We start from the raw sequence: 20,227 nt of genomic DNA on the forward strand, positions 1-20,227 counted from the left end.
AGCGCTTGATTGCTGCCCTGAATAGGAATGGATTTAAGCACATGCTTATGTTCCTTCCTGAACTGAGGCCTTAATATTTAGAAATGTGAATAGCTGTGTATGGGTCCTACTATTTTTTCCAGAGAAATTTTCATCAGGATTTTCTTTTTTGGCATCCTGATTATCCTTGTCAGAATCTGCTTTTTGAAAACTGTTTCGGCCCTTCCCCAAAATGGTAGTCCAGATTTAGGCCTCATCTAAGTTTGTGGCTTAAAGACAGCGGTGGGCCTGATTCTATAATGGAATCCACACAGGTGGCTCCTCATTCCTTCACAGAGTCCTACTGACTTCAACAGCACTCTGCTTGGGCATAGGATTCTGCCTGTGTTTACAGGATCAGGGCTGTGATTTGTTCTAGTCTGTGTGGCAGGGACCGAAGTGGGGTCTAATCATGTTAAAAAACCATTTTTTTCTCCTGATCTTTGCCTGTTACAGAGCGGCAAGATGGCAGTTCTGAGACTTTATTGCAAAATTTAGAGAAAACTGCTTTTTTCAATGACCTGGCATGACTGTGAACTCCCAGTTGTCTAGGACAGTGGTTCTCAAACTGTGGTCCGCGAGCTCCATTCAGGTGGTCTGCGGATAGTTCCCTCTAAGGTGCATGCCTGGGCAGCCGCACATGAGAGAATGAAGGGCCACCCACCTAATTAGTGTAGCCGTGCAGGCGTGGCTCCACTAATTAGATGCGTGGACCCTGGAGAAGATGCAAATGTAAGATGAGGTGGTGGCCTTGGGAGGAATAAGGTGTAGGTGGGAGGGGGCAGTGGGGTGAGAAGAGGGGTGGGGGGAAGTTGGGATGTGCAGGTCTGCAGCAGCCAGAGAAAGATGTGACTTTCCGCAGCTACTGGGGAGAGACACCCCCCCCTTCCCAGCCTCAGCTCTGTGGCAGGTTAGAGACTCCCCTACCCTTCCTAGCCCCAGCTTGGGGGCTGCTGCATCAGGGGAGAGAGGGCACATCCGTCACATTAGAAAAGTAAGACTACTGATATTAAAATATGAGTTGTGTGCTTTTATTTATAGAACAAAAAGTTAATTATTATTAAGTTTTTTTTATGTAGCCCTTTTATCCAAAGCGCTTTACAATAGTTAGCTAATGGTACAAACAACATTTGGAAAAATCATTAAGTGGTCCCTGAGACCCTCAGCAATTTTCAAGTGGTCCGTGAAAAAAAAAGTTTGAGAACCACTGGTCTAGGAGGAGTTAACGTAGGTGCAGTAATCTAGGAGGAAGTGCCCTTTTGAATGGCATGGCATGATCCTGATCCTAATCCAGTTGGACGAATACTAGCCTCCTAAGAGTAGATTAGTCTGACTGTTCATATGTTCATAGATTCCAAAGCTAGAAAGCCCCTTGTGATGATCTAGTCTGACCTCCTGTATACCGCAGGCCATAAATCTTCCCCAAAATAATTCTTAGAGCAGATCTTCTAGAATAACGTCCAATCTTGATTTAAAAACTGCTAGTGCTAGAGAAACCTCCACAACCCTTGATCAGTTGTTCCAGTGGTTAATTTCTCTCACTATTTAAAAATTGTGCCTTATTGCCAGTCTGAATTTGTCCATCTTCAGCTTCCAGCCACTGGATTGTGATATATCTTTCTCTGAAGAGCCCATTTTCAAATATTTTTTCCCCACGTAGATATGTATACATTGTAATCAAGTCACCCTTTAACTTTCCCTTTGCTAAGCTAAATAGATTGAGCTTATTTAGTCTGTCATTCTAAGGCATGCTATCTAATCCTTTAATCATTCTTGTGGCTCTTCTTTGCACCCTCTCCAATTTATCAAAATCCTTCTTGAATTGTGGTCACCAGAACTGAACACAGTATTCCAGCACTGGATGCACCAGTGCCAAATATGGAGGTAAAATGACCTCTCTACTCCTATTCGAGATTCTCCTGTTGATGCATCCAAGGATCACACTAGCCCTTTTTCCCAGCATTGCACCAGGAACTCATGCACAGCTGATTATCCACCACTATCCACAGAATTGTACTATATATGTGATACTGGATGTATATGATCTCCTTCTATAAGAGCTTTGTCTGTGTATGACATAATGTAGCTTTAACATTTCATTTCAAGTTATGCTGTTAACTGACTCATCCCATTTGTCAGCAGGTGACTGTTCTTAAAATCATATATGAGTCAAGATCCGACTCCAGAATTTCTTACAGATTGTAGGCCAGATTCTGAGCTGGTGTGAGTCAGCGTAGCTCCGCCAGTGTCAATGGAGCTACCCTAGTTTACACCAGCTGAGAATCAGGTCTGCTCTGTCTGACTTTATTTTCACAGATGATTCGAGGATTAGAGGTCATTGAGTCATTTGATTTTTATGACTGGCCTGCTCAGTGAGGAAAAGAAAGAGGCGAGGATGGGGTTACTTACTTCTCATGTTGCAGTCCCGTCACATGACACCGAGTAGTTCCTAGGGCAGAAACAGAAGGAGAACAGCATCAATCTTAGGTTTTTATAGAGCACGTGTCACCATGGTAACCAAGCATTGCACACAATTAAGAGCATTGATTGAAAAGCCGTTTTGAACAAGTGTGTGTTACATCATGATCTGAACTCCATCAGGCTAAGCTTGGTTCTGATACTATCTCTTTTTGTGTCCTTGATGAAGTCACTTAACCTCTCTCTCAGCAAAATGGGGATAATAATAGACACGTACCTACCTCCCAAAAGTGTTGCGAGTGTTTGTCAGTGATATATGTAAAAATAATATTTTCACCTGTACATCTCAAAGCACTTTACAAAAGAGGTAATTTTACAGATGGGAAAGCTGAGGCACAGGGCTTCAGTGATTTTCCCGTGGTCATCCAGCAGGCCAGGGGCAGAGCCAGGAATAGAACCTCATTATAGTCATGTGGTAACTGGTTTCCCGTTGCCTAAACCTCTTTCTTATGCAGCTTCTTTCTTGGCACCTGCTGTTCATCCCATTTTGGAACTACTGCCAAGCTGCTAGCTGATAAGCTAAATGATAGAGTGTGACCAAAAAAAAGGCACCTGGATGAGCTGACTGATACCATTCATCTGCTGGGCTTTGGAAGGCTCATTGTGATGTACAAGAAAACTGAGACTTGTATTATATGTCACAAATGCAAAAGGGCCAGGATTCCATTGCTAAGTATAGGCCAGGGCAGTGAAGTTGGCTTTACACTCTTGCTCTGTGGTAATACTATGTCTGAACATACATCCGTTTACACTAGGCTCATTGAAAATATAATACTTTTGGAGGTAGGGTTAGAGGGGAGGATGGGGTACATCCTTTGTGCTTCTAATTGTCAGCTTTGCTGCAAGATTAGTTTACTAGCATTGTTCACAGAGATAAATACAAAGGGTGAGAGAGAGTGCTGGCTGGGGAGAAAAGAGGACTGGAAAGATTTTACTATAAACATCCTAGATAAGAAATAGTGCACATAATCTTATTCCCCGCCCATCTCAAAATAGGAGCGGAAAAGCTGAAGGTTTCACACACATTTTATTGGCCACACTGACCAGAAAAAATGTGTGGTCAAAGAAAATAGTTTAATAGAGCAGCAGATAAGCTCATCCCACACCTGGCATTTAACCATCACTGGTCACATGGAGTGATGACATCTCCATAGTTAAAATTCTATGAAAGAGAAAGTGGCCTGTCTCAGTCTGTCCACCAGCGTAGCTAGTTCATCTTCAGTGTGAGGGAAATCTCTGTCGTACAAGCATCTGTGCCTTAAATTCTCTTTTATTACCAGTGAGTAGCAAATTAAACCTAGTGAGTTGGCATGAAAGCAAACAAGCCATGATTTTGTTTCCGTTTCTGTGAGGTCAGGAATACTGACAGAGATCGAGATAAAGATAAACTGAGATCCACCATTCGCCTTTTCTTCAGTATTTGTATCTTAACTTGTATTGTCTGATTGAGGAGTGAGAACAGTACTTTTCACTGAAGAATCTCTTTTCCTTTATGTTGTTGCTGCAGACAATTTATTTGGACGATGACATCTCTTCCTTTGTTCAGATCAGAGGCTCCGTCCCACTGTTTTGGGAGCAACCAGGGCTTCAGGTAAATATAATGAAAAATCAAATGGCCTGTCACTAGCGCTACTAAAAGTTGCATAGGATTTGTTTATTAATGGTCTTCATTCACTAGGAGACTTGCTCTGTGAAGTACTGAACTCTTTCGACTCTGTTTCTATTTGTGGGAAAGTTAAGCTGTTTTTAAAAGGAATAGGCAAATATCTATCCAGTGATTAGTTTTTGAAGATGAATATTTTAAGTGCTCAGATAACTCCAGAGAAGAGTTAATAATTTATTTACACAGATGTTTCTTAATAATGTTTTTTTTACTTCATCCAGAATAACCTTTCCATCTGAAATGCCAGTTTGGCATGGTGTCTTAGTCCCCCATAGTATAGGTGAGGGCTCCAGTGCAGGAGCTCTATGATTTTAAAATAAATATAATTGGTATATGGGTGTATTCAATAGATTTCATAGATGCATAGGCCGGAAGGGACCATGAGCTAAGGCCGGAAGAGACCACGATGATCATCTAGTCTAGCTTCCTGCATGCTACAGGCCAGAGAATTTTACCAAGTGTTTCCTGCATCAACTCCAATAACTTACATAACAATTTGAAAGTTAAAATGTGTTTTTTTATGATTATTTGTATTATCGTAGCACCTCGGAACCCCAGTCCTGAATCAGCACCCCGCTGTGCTAGGTGCTGCACACAGAAGAGAATGACAGTCCCTGCCCCAAAGAGCTTGCAGACTAAGACAAGAAATGGTTACAGAAAGACCAATGGGGGAGTGCAAGGAAACAATGAGACCATACCGATCAGCATGACAGGCAGTGGTCTCAGCAGCCCAGCAGCTTAACAGTTGTGCACAGTTAGATGCTATACACCAGGGGTGGGCAAACTATGGCCCGGGGCCGCATTCAGCCCCTCAGACATTTTAATCCGGCGCTCGAGCTCCTGCCGGGGAGCGGGGCCCAGGGCTTGCCCCACTCCACGCATGCCATGGCTCCGCACGGCTCCTGGAAGCAGCAGCATGTCCCGCCTCTGTCTCCTACGTGTAGGAACAGTAAGCGGGCTCCACACACTGCCCCTGCCCCAAGCACCGCCCCTGACGCTCCCGTTGGCCAGCAACCTCGGCCAATGGGAGCTGTAGGGCCGGCACCTGCGGACGGGGCAGCATGCAGAGCTGCCTGGCCACGCCTCCACGTAGGAACTGGAGAGGAGACATACTGCTGCTTCTGGGAGCTGCTTGAGGTAAGCACTGCCCACAGCCTGCACCCATGACCCCTTCCAGCACCCCAGCCCCTGCCCCAGCCCCAGCCCTGATCACCTTCCTGCCCTCCGAACCCCTCAGTCCCACCCTCCTGCACCCCAGGTCTGCACCGCCAGCTGGAGCCCTCACCCTCCCACCCGTACCCCTGCCCCAGCCCAGAGCCCCCTCCCGAACCCTGAACTCTTCATTTCTGGCCCCACCCCAGAGCCCGCACCCCAGCCCCCAACTTTGTGAGCATTCATGGCCTGACAAACAATTTCCATACCCAGACGTGGCCCTTGGGCCCAAAAAGTTTACCCACCCCGGCTATACATACCTCCCCATAATTTTCAAAATCTCATTTCCAAAATTCTTTTGTTTAGAGTAGCTGTGTGATCCAGCATTGTGCGTCAGTATTGTAAAAGAGATGAATGTCATCTAAATACAATGAAGAATAAAAACAAACACACAAAACACCTCCCTACAAATGATATTGACGTTTTGGGCCAGAACCTACCTGCAGTCGTCATGCCAAACGCACACCGGCCGCACTGAGCTTGACCATAGAATTTAACTCTACAAGTCCAATCCTAGAACACATTTTCCACATGGGCCGCTTCCTCAAGCAACTATTTTGTTTTTAAACCCATTTCCACCCATCCATTTATACTGGCCACACTTTCAATGAGATGTCATTGAAAAGCTCAAGCAAGAGGCAGCCTGGTATTTTCACATTGTCAGAATAGAGGGAAAAAAACAATTTAAGTATGTACATAATATGTAATAAGAATAAGTTATCTTTTTAATATTCTATAATAATGTCTGGACTGATTTAAATGCCTCAGGTTTGCCTTGGATATGAATTATGACAGTTCTATATTGCTCTGTATATTCTAAAACTTGGAGATTATCCCTGAATTTAGTGCTTATGGCCTTTTCTAATAGTACAGAATTTTTTCTCTCTCTAAGAAGGAAATGGCACACATTTGTGCTCATTCAGGGCTGGATTGTGCAACCTTTACTTGCATATGTGAGCACTTACTCATCGGAGCATTCATTCACTCCTTGTGTACGTGTGCTGGCACCAAAGTGAGGAAGGGTTGCCGTTATGTAGAAAGAAATACAGATTAAATGCTGACAAACAGTTAACCAAACAAGATTTTTGAAAATTCTGATTGGGTCTTTTAGAGGATTCAGATATTCATTGGGAAAAAATACAATATATATATATATATATATATTCAGCTGCACTGAATAGAAATACTAGTACTTATAAATTATTTAAACCTACTGCCATTAACGTCAGTGTTAAAACTCCCACTGACATAAGTGATACAGGATGTAGCCCATAATCCTTTATATTTAGAAAGCACCGTGCAAATATTATCCAATTAATCTAAAAAACAAAAGATCGTACTAGTCAGTCCACAGTCTCGCCATAGAATTGGTGGATATGCACTGCCTCCTGATTACTTACAGGGGTAAGGAAGATTTAGCACAGAGCACGCTCCTGTGGTGCAGTGAGATTTTTGCTAGAGTATTGGCCAGGCTAGAGAATTTGTTTGGCCATAAATAAGGGCGTAGGTGTTCCATTAACAAATGTTAATTATTCATTATTTTTCATTGTAATTTTAAATGTTGTTTTCTAATAAAAGCTGTAGCTAAGCTTTTTGTACTAAGTGCATTATGCGTATGGGTGTATGTAATCTGTTTGGGGTGTCTGGGTGCTCATAAACAGACGTTTTCTTTGAGGGAAATAGACATCTAGTGATTCAAGATTTCAGCAGCTTAGAGAATTACTTCATAATATTTCTTCTGTTTTGTTTTTTTTAGGTTGGTTCCCATCATCTGAGACTTAACAGAGGCTTAGAAGCAAATGCTCCTGCTTTTGACAGGTAGGCTTCATTAGACTCTGTCAGTAACACATCAGCTAAGCATGTAACCATGATTCCACAGCGGTACTCCGTCCCAGCGAACCCAGAGCTGTTAGAGAAGGAAAGCACTTATTAGATCATCTAGTCCATCGCCCTTGCTTTTGCACAATTATTCCCTACGGTATGGTTTTAGTGCTTTGTCCTTTCTAGTTTTGGTGGAAATTGAATCAAAATGATCTCAGCCTATTTCTGAAGAATTTAAGAAATTCTGAATACTGTGCAAAAAAGTGCCATGTAACCATTTGCGAGTCAAAAACGATAAATTTACATTTGGAAATAGCCTCTCCGTGCCCTTTCTTCTTCCCCTTTTGTCCCAACCAAATAGAAGCTAAATGCAAACCCCTTTGCATTCTGAGTTTATTTTTCTCCCTGTTTTTCTATGACTGGAGCTTGTTGCTGCAGAGTAACAGCAGCAGCCCATTCTCCGCCCCCCTGTGAGATGCTCTCCTGGTAACATTCTTTTGCTCCGACCCAGAGGAATGGATCTAACCCCATAAAACTCTGCAACTCTGCTGGAAGCTATCCAAAATCCATACATTAATGTTGGTCTTCTGAGTGCATGATCATCAAGTGGGGAAAACCCTTTAGCCTGCAGTCCTTTGGGAGCAAATTCATATTGCCTTGAGTGGGAGCTTTATCTGAGAAAGGATTTGACCTCTGATGAATTCCCACACCCTAGTCTGCCTTCGTCATGTGATTTGAAGTGACAAATCAAAATTTATATTCAAGGTACATGTCTATTTTAATAGGCCGCAGTATTTTCTTGATTTCACTTATTGCAGCTTTTAGTGGAGATGATTATTATCGATCACTTTGTAGCACCTCAGGACTCCGGTCAGGGATTAGGGTCCTATTATTCTAGACTCGCTACTAAGAAGTGATGTGGGGTCCCTGCCCCAGGATCTTACTGTTTTCTGGTTCCTGTGGTAGTCTACTCTGGGAAGTCTCTGCCTGCCACTTTCCCTGAACTGCCTTCACGTTGGAGGGTTTCACTAAGCAGAGAGGGAACCCACATGAGGTAATGATGAGGATGCATAATCCACAAAAGGTTGAGGGGAAACTGTGCTGCAGATTATGACCCCACTGCCCCATCTAACCCCAAACCCTGTTCTCCCTACCCCAGAGCAACCACAGAGAATATGTGAACACTGCAGCATGGCGTGCGCGTCCCAACCCAGGTAGACAGACTCATGCTAGTGGGGCTCAAGCAGTATGCTAAAAATAGCAGTGTGGATGTTGTGGCTTCAGCAGAAACTGAGGCTAACAACCCAAGGGCTTGAGAGCCTGAGCTGCACTGTCCCCACTGTGGTTTTTAGCTCACTAGCTCAAGCTGAGCTAGCGCAAGTCTGTCTGCCTGGGCTGGGAGGCTCTCTCCCGGCTACAGTGTAGACATACCCCTGAGTGGCTTCCTCATGGTAGAGTGAAGTGGGAGAATGGCTTGGATCTAGCCCCTCTCTTTCTTGTGTACATCACAGCCCAGTTGCCAGATCAGAATTGCATGAGACAGTCAAGCCCAAACTAAATTTTTAAAGGATTGTGTTAAGAGCGTTTCTGGTAAGGGGCAATTGAACATTCATACAGAAAAATTCACTGAAGCCTGTAAAGTCACTGCAGCCTTTTCATGTGTTTTGGCATGGCCACAGTCTGTTAATTTTTCACAGCTCACACCTTGACATCTTGAAAAGACACTGGGAGCAGTGAATGCAAATGTCCTGTTTTAGCATCTGTTTCTGATAAATCCCAATGCAGGGCTCACATGAAAGGTTTTGGATTCGCCTTTTTATATGTTTGTTTTTAAAACATCCTACTTCCTTTTTTTTAAGTGGACTTGAGGGCACTTTGGTGTAACTATTAGGTTCACAGTAGGGGCACTTTGATGCCCTTTATCACAAATTTGAAGGGGAAAAAATGAAAAGTCACATTCTTAGTCCATAAATAGGCTCCAATGCTTCAGTTGGAGCTTTGCTGAGACCCACTGAATTCAAAGGGGCTGGCTGGCTGGCTGTGTGGAGCAAGGTTCTGCCTGCACAGATCCAAGTGCAGGGTCGGGGTTGTAAGATAGCACCAGCATCTTTGGCTGTTTTTCTTTCAGGAAAGCCTGCCAATTTTTTTTGTCTTTTACAGAGCACATTATTTCTTGTTAATGGGACTCATCAATGCAGCCTATGACATGTACTTGCCAGTTAGAGAGACAGTAACCTTTTAACAACACTATCACCAGGCCACGCAAGCGCTGGCAGCACAAGCAAGCTTTTCATTAGTGCTGTGTTAGCGTACGTTTAATACCTGGCCTTTGCTTTAGTGCTTTAGCAGCTTTAACTGCTGCGGGATTTCTTACATTTGGATCCTTCAAGGCTCTTGATGAGCTTGCTTAACTCCTATAATAAACACACACATACACCCAAATAATATACACACATGTGTTGAGGGGAGAATTTATGCCCATGTATCTACCTAAAATCTGACTCTTAACCACCAACCTGCCTGCTAAAAACATACAAGTGGAATGTGAATAGTTTTACAAACCTGAATTATGTAGCAGCTCAGAAATAATTGATCGGTGTGGCTGATGACATTTATCTGGCAATGACTCATTTGCTGACCTTGGGTCTGGAATCCCAGACCATAGCTGACTCTCTAAGCGCTTGTCTACACTTACTGGGAGATTAACAAGTGGCAATCGACGGTCGATTTAGCGGGTGTAGACCCGCTAAATCAACCGCAGATCGCTCTCCCGTTGACTCTTAATCGAGAAAAGTAGCGGGAGTTGACGGGAGAGCATCTCACGTCAACATCGCATAGTGTGGGCCCTGCGGTAAGTAGATCTAAGCTACGTCGATTTGAGTTATGCTATTCACATAACGCAAATTGCATAGCTTAGATCGAATTTCCCCTGTAGTGTAGACAAGGCCTAAGGGTTCAGTCCTGCAAGATGCTGAGCGATTCCTGAAGGTGCTTAGTCCTCTCAACTCCCTTTGGCTTTGCTCAGTCCTTGCAGTTACAGGGCCATAAAAAGGCCGCATACATAGGACTGTATGAAAACTAACAATGTTATTGATCATCTGAGCTCTGTATCCTTGTCCTACCTCTCCAGTCTTTACACTCAATAAAAGTAAAGTATCATTCCAGTTATTAATTCCACAGTTACTATGATGACAGAAAATGAGGGCCCTATAAAGCAGTTCTTTACTGTAAAAGCTGACTAAAAGGAAGCTAAGATATATTTGTGGAGCTACTGCTGTTGAAACCTTCAAGCAGCCAGCGACCTCTTCTGCAAGTGTTTTGGAAAGGGTGGCTGGTACGTGATATTTATTAAACCAGACTGTACTGCTGCTGCTACTGTTGCAGGCATATGATGCTTCTGAAAGAGCAATATGGAAAACAAGTGATTGTTAACCTGTTGGGAAGCAGAGGAGGAGAGGAGGTGCTCAACAGAGCTTTCAAGGTAAAAACAACAACAACAACTTTTGTTAAATTGCTGAGAGTCAGAGTCCTGCTTCTTCAAGAGGGAAAATCACTTGAGATCAGCCTTAGGGCATCTGATCTGAAGAAGTTAGTCCAGGAAACTGAACTGCCTATATTGCATCTTTCTCTTTGTGTGTAATATTTCCTGAATGGATGATCAGGCTGTCTTTTTCTTTACTTCCTCAAATTGTATTCACTTTTTCTTTACTAACCTCTCAAGAGAATTAGGGTAAATATTCAAAAGCACCTAAATCACATTTCAAAAGTGATGTAGTCACTTAGGGCCTGATTTTTAATGGTAGTTAGGCACTTAAAATTGCAGCAAGGCAACTAGTAGGGTTTTCAGAAGTACTTAGCCACCTAAGTCCCAGAGTTAGCTCATATGTGCTCTCAGTTTCCCTATCTGTAAATTGGAAATAATGATTATTTACTCCCCTTTATAAAGTACTTTGAGATCTATAATTAAGAGCTGAATATAGCTACTCTAAAATTACAGTCTTCTCACAAATGTCAAGATAGAACTACAGGAATCTAAAACTGACATCCCTGGTGAATTCTTACTTTGATTATTTTAGGTAGTGCATATGCAATATCCACATTCTTGAAGATATTATCCTCACCATTTATAGAATCCTAGAACTGGAAGGGACCTCGAGAGGTCATCTAGTCCAGTCCCCTGCACTCATGGCAGGACTAAGTATTATCTTATTAACAGTTTATGGGTGCAAAAATAACGTCTTCCATATTTTATATGAGATCCATCTTTCTCTAGACAAGTTCTTTACAATTATCTACATTGTTTGTTATGATCATAGAACAGGAAATTGGTTACTAAATCAGAATTTAGGGCATCTGTCATATAAAGATTGTATGCATTTGTTCATTTGTTTTAAATAAAGGGTTGGGTTGATTTCCATTTTTTTTTTTAAACTGTATGCCAGACTAACAGAATTGTAAGTGAATTATTGTGACGGTGAAAGGATCTGCATTGACAGCACTGGATACTGAAATTCTGTATTTATCCAAAACAGAGACCCCTTGGGCATTTTCATTATATTTGTTTCTTCATAAATAAATGGTTAGGAGGGATGTGCTATCCGTGTTTAACTTGGTGCATTTCAAAATACTCAAATTAAAAATTACAGGCAGTATAAGTAATGGGACCCTCATTTCCCTTTTGTCATAAGCTTATCTCCTTGCTTCTCTATCTTTCCCTATCCACTTTAATTTCCCATCTTCCTTCCTTCCCTTCCTTTCCCTTTCATTTCTTCCCTCAGTCTTAAAGTTTTATTTAAATCACTTTAAAATATGTTCATTGCAGTTGCAGCTAGTTTCCTTTGATCTGAGTAGGATGGTCTCCAATATCATTAGTATATGCAGAAAAATCTTTTTTTTTCTTTTCTGTTTGTTTGTTTTTTAATTCAGTACCATGCCTCTGAATTTCCACCATTACTTGGTAGCGGAAGATGAAATTCAGTATTGTTCCCAGTGATTTTGCAAGCATTTCTTAACCACTGTAACAGACTGCAATTATGTTTGTACTAAAAACAAAGCCACAGTGTATGGGGTGCAATACTTTTGACAATGATTTGCACTGAGGTAGTAGTGAGATATCATTCACAAGAATACTACCAGTGCAGTCAAATGTAAATGTACAAACTGAAATGTGGACAGTTACCAGAGAAACAGATGTGTGTTTGAGTAGCAGCCTTGTTAGTCTGTATCCGTAAAAAGAAAAGGAGTACTTGTGGCACCTTAGAGACTAACAAATTTATTAGTGTGTTTGACTCTGATAACAATACAATGAAATACACCTCTTCACTAAACTACATACAATACCTTTGTCTTTGTCTAAGCAGGGAAGTTTTACTGGTTATACTGATATAGTTATAGCCCCGTGGAGACATTGTTAGTTTGGTATCAGAGCGTTTTTTTTGTTTTTGTTTTTCAGTTTATTTAAATCCCTTCTCAAGCAACATAAGCAACATGGAAAAAAGGCACTCGTAAACTGGAATAAGAGTGTCCATGCTGGGGAAAAGGCCATAAATATTCAGAGTTAAAGCTATTCTCACTACTTAATGGGTTTGCGATAGAATTCTGAAAAGTGCATGATGTATGTTAATAAAATATAAGATGATCGTACATACACCATGTGCAGCCATATGAGGAATGAGGAAAGTATCATGCTTTATCTTCATCACTAACATTATTTCATTGTATGCTTTTGGTTTGTAACGTCTTAAATTTTTTTTGCTCTAAAAGCTAGATTGTTGAGGCCATATAGGTACTTATGTGCACAGTTGCTTGTGTTACACACTCATAACCAGCTTACACTTATATTTTACAGCTACAACTTAGGTTCCCACATAGGAAAATTTGGCCCTAACAGTCCAATTTACTCTTGGAAAGTAAAAAACAAGGAACTTGCATTAGAAAAGCATACAACAAAATAATGTACTTCCCTCTAGACTTCTCTACATTAAAGCCATGATTAAAGTTTATCAACAGTATAAGGCATGCAGGTATTGATATCTGGGCTGTAGAAGTAAGTAGAATTTGCTTTCCTTCTTCCCTTTTCAAACAGAAATTGCTGTGGGCCTCTTCCCATGCTGCAGACACACCCATGATTAATTTTGACTACCATCAGCTTGCAAAAGGTGGGAAAATAGAGAAGCTGGAGAATTTGTTGAGGCCTCAGCTAAAGTTGCACTGGGATGAATTTGGCATCTTCACAAAGGGCAAGAATGTACCTGCCCGGTGAGTGTCCCTGCCCCTTTATCACTTTCCATACACAAATCATGCCATCTACTGAACCAAATTCATCACTTTGTTTGGAGACTGCTGTAGCTTTCTGTGCTATTTATGTTTTAAAAACATGTTGGTTCAAAGTTTCAAGTAGCCTCTGTTTGTACACATGGGCTTGTGCAAATATTTTTCTTGTCCAGAAAACAGAGGCCATTTGAAAATTTAGACCCCATCCATTTTATTTTACTACTTGTAGTTCTGATTCACAAATTCAATTAACTTTGTGAGGCTCTCTCTCTCGGAATCATTTTAATTATGTGACACAATACCAGATCCATCTCAGGTTTGTTTTTCCTCATAGAGTATAAATGTCCTGTTCACAGACTTAGTTTAGCTTTTATAAAACTTGTTGAGCTACTGTGGTAGAAAGGGTCCATCTTTCCACTATAGGTCCAACTATAAGTATTTGTAGCAAGTGATGCTGAAAATATTGATTTGTTGGCTGTGCTGATAGATTTTGTTAATGGAAGTGCCTGTTGTGTACAAGAGGATCTGGGAGTGAGCTGATAAATAACCCTTAGCCTTCCTGTAAATAACCACTATAATTTTAGGAGGATGGAGAAAGAAACTATTTTGATAGTACATTGAAAAGAGCAGATATTTCATTGCTTGTTTAGCTTCTGTATTGGGATGCTTTTTCATGACCACTAACAACATTTATAGTTATGCAAGATAACAAGTATAATCAAATGTCATGCTTCGGGGTGGAAGCTGATTTACTGGGTTCAGGAAGGAATCTTCCCTCCCTCCCGCAGTTACAGCACTGTACCTGTCTCTGGGTGGTGTATAGTTTTGTTTGTTTGTTTTGTTATTTACATTCCTTTCAAGCATCAGATACTGGACACTGGTGTACGATAATGGATTACATGGACCAATGAGTCCATCATATAGAATCGTAGAAACCCCAACGGCTGGGGCAGGACCAAGTAAACCTCATAGACTTTAAGGTCAGAAGGGACCATTATGATCGTCTAGTCTGACTTCCTGCACAACGCAGGCCACAGAATCTCACCCACCCACTCCTGTAACAAACCCCTGACCTATGTCTGAGCTATTGAAGTCCTCAACTCGTGTTTTAAAAACTTCAAGGTGCAGAGAATCCTCCAGCAAGTGACCCGTGAACCCACGCTGCAGAGGAAGGCGGAAAACCCCCAGGGCCTCTACCAATCTGCCCTGGAGGAAAATTCCTTCCCGACCCCAAATATGGCGATCAGCTAAACCCTGAGCATGTGGGCAAGACTCACCAGCCAGACACCCAGGAAAGAATTCTCTGTAGTACCTCAGATCCCACCCTATCTAGTGTCCCATCACAGACCATTGGGCATATTTACCGCTAATAGTCAAAGATCAATTAATTGCCAAAATTAGGCTATCCCATCATACCATCCCCTCCATAAACTTATCAAGCTTAGTCTTGAAGCCTGATATGTCTCTTGCCTCCACTGCTCCCCTTGGAAGGCTGTTCCAGAACTTCACTCCTCTGATGGTTAGAAACCTTCATCTTCATGATTTAGTAGGGGATTGGTCCTGCTTTGAGCAGGGGGTTGGACTAGATGACCTCCTGAGGTCCCTTCCAACCCTGATATTCTATGATTCTATGATCTAATTTCAAGACTAAACCTAGACCATCCTAAACAAGTGTTTGTCCAACCTGTTCTTAAAAACCCCCAGAGGTGGGGATACCAAAACCTCCCTTAGAGGCCTTTTGCAGAGCTTAACAATCCTTATAGTTAGAAAGTTTTCCTAATACCTAACCTAAATCTCCCTTGCTGCAGATTTAGCCCATTACTTCTTGTCCTACATTCAGTGGACATGGAGAACAATCGATCAGTGGCCTCTTTATAACAGCCCTTAACATATTTGATGACTATTATCAGGTCCCCTCTGTCTTCTTTGCTCAAAACTAAACATGTCCATTTTTTTTTACCTTTTTCCTCGTAGGTCAGGTTTCCAAACATTTTATCATTTTTGTTGCTCTTCTCTGGACTCTCTCCAGTTTGTGCACATCTTTCCTAAAATAGAACTGGACACAATACTCCAGCTGAGCCCTCACCAGTGCTGAGTAGAGCGAGACAGTTTCCTCCCTACAACACTCCTGTTTATACACCCCAGAATGACATTTGCCTTTTTCACAACTGCATCACATTGCTGACTCTCATTCAATTTGTGATCCCCTATAACCCCCAGATCCTTTTCAGTAGTATTGCCATGTAGCCAGTTATTCCCCATTTTGTAAGTTGTGTATTTGATTTTTTCCTTCCTAAGTGAACTACTTTGAATTTGTCTTTATTGAATTTAATCTTGCTGAATTCAGACCAGTTCTCTAATTTGTCCAGGTCTTTTTGAATTCCAGTCCTGCCCTCCAGAGTGCCTGCAACCCCACCCAGCTTGATGTGATAAACAAGCATCCTCAGATTTTATAAGCATACACTCTCGGTCCATTATTCAAGTCATTTTGAAAACATTGACTAGTACCAGACCCAAGACTGACCCCCGGCGGGAACTGACTAGATATGCCCTCTCAGTTTTACAGCGAACCATTGACAACTGTTCTTTGAGTATGGTCTTTCAACCAATTGTGCACCCACCTTATGGTAATTTCAGCTAGACTGTGTTTCTCTAGTTTGCTTATGAGAATGTTGTGTGGGACTGAGTCAAAAGCCTTACTAAAATCAACATATATCACATCTACTGCTTCCTCCCTAACCATTAAGCCTGTAACCCTGGCAAAGAAGGAAATTAGCTTGGTCTGGCATGATTTGTTCTTGACAAATCCATGATTGCTATTCCTTATAACCTTGTTATCTTCCAGGTGCTTACAAATTGAGTGTTTAATAATTTATTCCAATATCTTTCCAGGAATCAAAGTTAGGCTGACTGGTCTATAATTCCCGGGTCCTCTTTGTTCCCCTTTTTAAAAATAGGTACTATGTTTGCCCTTCTTCCAGTCCTCTGGGACCTCATCCCTCCTCCAGGAGTTTCAAAGATAATTGCTAACAGTTCTGAGATTGCTTTCCCCTGCCAAATTTACCACCAGGCCTTAACTAGTTCTCCAGTTTCTTGACCCTGGAAAATTACTTGTGCATGTTGTCAAGCTGTCTAGAGTAGCTCACAAACATGAATACCAACCTCAGGGCAGACTGTTACAAACCAGGGCACAAACCCCAAACTGGTTGTGTGTTCTATAATTAGATTTCACCAACCAAGTATCAAGTGAGAACTCCTCAAGCACTATAACGGCTTTAACATGGAGTCACAGACAGTCCCCTTGGGTGTTTCAGTTGAGCTTGACACATAGGCAAGCTTGCCTTTGTGACAGATAGTCCCTTACACCAAAAACCACAATAATATTCAGTTTACTCCCAGTCCCAAAGGACCAGTCACTTACCCCAGGTCAATTTCACTTCGGATCTCTCAGGAAAGACAGCACTTGTAGCTAATCCTATAATAAATTAAAGAATTATTAACCAGGAAAAAGAAATGAGAGTGTCATTTACAAGGTTAAAGCAGGTAAACACACACACAAATGAGTTAGTCTTAGGTTCCAAAGATAATAGAAGCTTCTATAATAAGCAAGCTCTATATGTCCTTTAGGACTAATCCAAGCTAAACAGCCAGTGATCCCTTTCTTATGCTTAGAAGTCTTGCCCTCTCCCTGATGTCCAAGCAGCATAAGATAAGAATTTCTTCTTGACAGGGATTTTTATTCCCTTCCGCCAGAGCTTAAGCTGATGGGATAAATTAGTGCACATCTCCTCTTCATGGGTGTAGGAGGAGCAATCAACAAAGTCTTTTGTCCCCTGATGTTCGACATGGCTTCTCTGGAGAGGAGATGACACCTCTTTGTGATAAACAAGCATTTCACACTTAGTAGTTCTTCACTCCTGACTGTGGGGGTTTAAGGTTTTAAAGCAAATACTCTTAAAGTTACAGACCAAACACTTAAATATTACCGTGTAACATGGGATACGATGTCTTAAGTGAGATTAAAGTCTGAACACATTTTTATAAATCTAATACCTTTTTTGGCAATACGAACACACAGGTCAGCCAGACTAGTTTTCAGTGAGGCCTAGGGCCTTGGAATGAGCTAGCACCTGGTCTGCAAGCATCACACACATAATTGCTGGTGTGGTTTTGCGGGCACAGTTGGGTACTTGAAATAAATTGAGCAGGCAAGTGTTTTGCACCTACAAAATGTGGGTGGAAAAATCCAGGCTGAGTGTTTGAAAATCTGGTCTTATCTACCTGTGGATCAAATGCCATTTTTATTGACTTTCTAACTTAAATGTTTCTGATGATAAAAGAAAACAATAGTTTATCAGTAACAACTGGATGTGGAGGCTCCTAATAACCTGCTGTATCTCTCTCTATTCTTTTTTTGGTTATTGAAGTCTGCAGACAGGTACCTTGCGAATGAATTGCCTGGACTGTCTTGATCGTACAAATAGCGTACAGTCCTTCATTGCACTTGAGGTGAGTTCATTAATGGTCTTTCATACACATACACACACACTCCGCTTGTATTTTGTGCTTTACCAGAAAGGGCAAGAGAGAGGTCTCCTAGCTCTGTCTTTCCATCATTAAGATACTTGCATTAGTTTAACTACAGAATGATGACTGGGTGAAATTTCCTACAAGAGGTGCGGGGGGGGGGGCGGGGGGGGAATAAAATATGAAAAGTCGCTTGTCCTCACCTCTCTTTCTGTCTTCACTCCAGGTTCTGCACACTCAGTTAGAAAGCCTAGGGTTGAACTCAAAGTCTACAGTTGACCGCTTTGTGGAGTCCTACAAGTCAATGTGGACTCTCAATGGTCACAATCTAAGTAGAGTGTTTACAGGCAGTCGTGCCCTGGAGGGGAAAGCCAAGGTAAAGGAGAATATCAGAGCTGCTTATTCATGAGTGACTTTAAAGGAAGTCTACACTATCACTGCAAAGGTCACCTATGTTGAACATTTTTGCCTAATGCAGGTAGGGAAGCTCAAGGATGGAGCCCGCGTTGTGTCACGCACCATTCAGTCAAATTTCTTTGACAGTGTGAAGCAGGAAGCCATCAAGTTGCTACTCATGGGTGATTTCTTCAGCGAGGAACATGCAGACAAAGGAAGGATGCTTATGGACAACACTGCTCTGCTGGGTAAGTCAGATGTAAATCTATCTTCTTTGTCTTGTGTTCGCTTCCAGATGTTCTAGATGACCAGTTGCATTCTTTTGAAGAGTCTAGAAATAAACAGCAGTTGCACAAAGGCATTGATGTATAGAGGCAATGCTTTCAAGTCACCACAGCATGTGCTTGAATTCCACTATATTTATTTCCCAAAATATTCAATTAGACTTCTGCATAGGTTGACTCATTCACTGATGATAATCTGTGCTGATGGAAGTTGTTGTCTACTGTTTAGAAGAGTGGATTAGGAGTCAGAATTTCTGCGGATTTTTTTCCAGCTTTGTCCCTGACTCACTCTTTGACCATGGGCAATTGTCTTGGGACCAGATTTTTTTTACAAACTGGCCCCTCTTTTTGTGCCTGCAATCTGTGGATTCTTTAGGCCATTTAGGTGTCTAAATATCTGACTGCATGTGCAAATCAGTTACTTAAACACTGAAATGACCTAAATTGCTTCTGCAAATAATGGTGATCAAAAAATTACACTCTTAATTATTTGCACCCACCAAAAAAAAAAGAAAAAGAAAGAGGAAGTCTGATTAAAGCAAGGCTAAAATGGGGACCAATCAGGAATAATCAAGATGGTGGGGTTTTATGTGGAGTCCTGGCCATATCAGAATACAGATCCAAATTCATGATGGTTTTTCAGAATTAGTGTATAACAGCATGCACCAAAAAAATCTAATGTGTCTTGGGTTTGGGTCTTAAATTGTGACACAACCATCATTTTGTGGGCCAAGCTGAAAATCTCAAGAAAGACCAATCTCAAACCGTATTATTCAGTCATTATTAGGGAAAGGATTAGAAAATTCTAGTAACATATTTTGAATATATTTTCTTCAAGTTTGTCACTGTGAAAGTCCTGTTTTCCCTTCCCCTCCACTAGTACAACTCATTTCAGTGACTGCACCCAGTTACCAGGAAAGAAATTGGTGGCATCATTTTCACTTACGCAGTTATTGTTATTTCCACTGGAATTACTTTTTTAGTTATTGCACTGATGCCAGTAAGGTAACTATCATTATTTCACAGTAAGTCTACGTGTCACTGACGTAGTACCACTTATTCCACTGCAGCAAATTGTTTTTACTTTCTCTCTCCATCAGTGACTCCCAGTATTTTGAAGGCCATGTCAGAGCGTCAGTTTGAATTCACATGCTTCAAGAGGATTCGTGTTGCCATGGGGACCTGGAATGTAAATGGAGGCAAACAATTTAGAAGTAACATCCTTGGTACCAGTGAGTTAACAGACTGGCTGCTGGATTCTCCCAAGCTCTCTGGGGTTTCTGAATTTCAGGGTAAGACTTTGAGTGGTAGTGTATCTGTTTTAAAATAAACATCTCAGAGAGGTGATTAAGAAAAAGCAGAAAGCATACAGGGAGTGGAAGATGGGAGGGATCAGCAAGGAAAGCTACTTTATTGAAGTCAGAACATGTAGGGATAAAGTGAGACAGGCTAAAAGTCAAGTAGAGTTGGACCTTGCAAAGGGAATTAAAACCAATAGTAAAAGGTTCTATAGCCATATAAATAAGAAGAAAACAAAGAAAGAAGAAGTGGGACC

The 20,227-nt window shown here is 41.6% G+C and overlaps 1 protein-coding gene and 1 long non-coding RNA gene across 6 annotated transcripts in view; one reads left to right on the plus strand and one right to left on the minus strand.

Moving 5' to 3' along the window:
• Positions 1–20,227, plus strand: part of SYNJ2 (synaptojanin 2) — a 96,981-nt gene that overhangs the window by 45,373 nt on the left and 31,381 nt on the right. For all 5 annotated transcript variants that reach the window (XM_037895056.2, XM_043544258.1, XM_037895057.2 and 2 more), the window contains 8 exons: positions 4,004–4,087; positions 7,128–7,189; positions 10,577–10,673; positions 13,278–13,450; positions 17,893–17,974; positions 18,219–18,368; positions 18,471–18,636; positions 19,773–19,964. In XM_037895056.2, the coding sequence (XP_037750984.1) occupies positions 4,004–4,087; positions 7,128–7,189; positions 10,577–10,673; positions 13,278–13,450; positions 17,893–17,974; positions 18,219–18,368; positions 18,471–18,636; positions 19,773–19,964 (1,006 nt within the window). The remainder of the gene's footprint in view (positions 1–4,003; positions 4,088–7,127; positions 7,190–10,576; positions 10,674–13,277; positions 13,451–17,892; positions 17,975–18,218; positions 18,369–18,470; positions 18,637–19,772; positions 19,965–20,227) is intronic.
• Positions 1,149–19,815, minus strand: LOC119565801. The gene is made up of 5 exons (XR_005224762.2): positions 19,619–19,815; positions 18,512–18,719; positions 18,196–18,350; positions 16,887–16,940; positions 1,149–2,467 (listed from the first exon to the last, which is right to left on the minus strand). It is a non-coding gene; the product is annotated as an uncharacterized LOC119565801 (long non-coding RNA).

Source organism: Chelonia mydas, chromosome 3 (genome assembly GCF_015237465.2).
Source record: "Chelonia mydas isolate rCheMyd1 chromosome 3, rCheMyd1.pri.v2, whole genome shotgun sequence".
Classification (NCBI taxonomy): Eukaryota; Metazoa; Chordata; order Testudines; family Cheloniidae; genus Chelonia; species Chelonia mydas.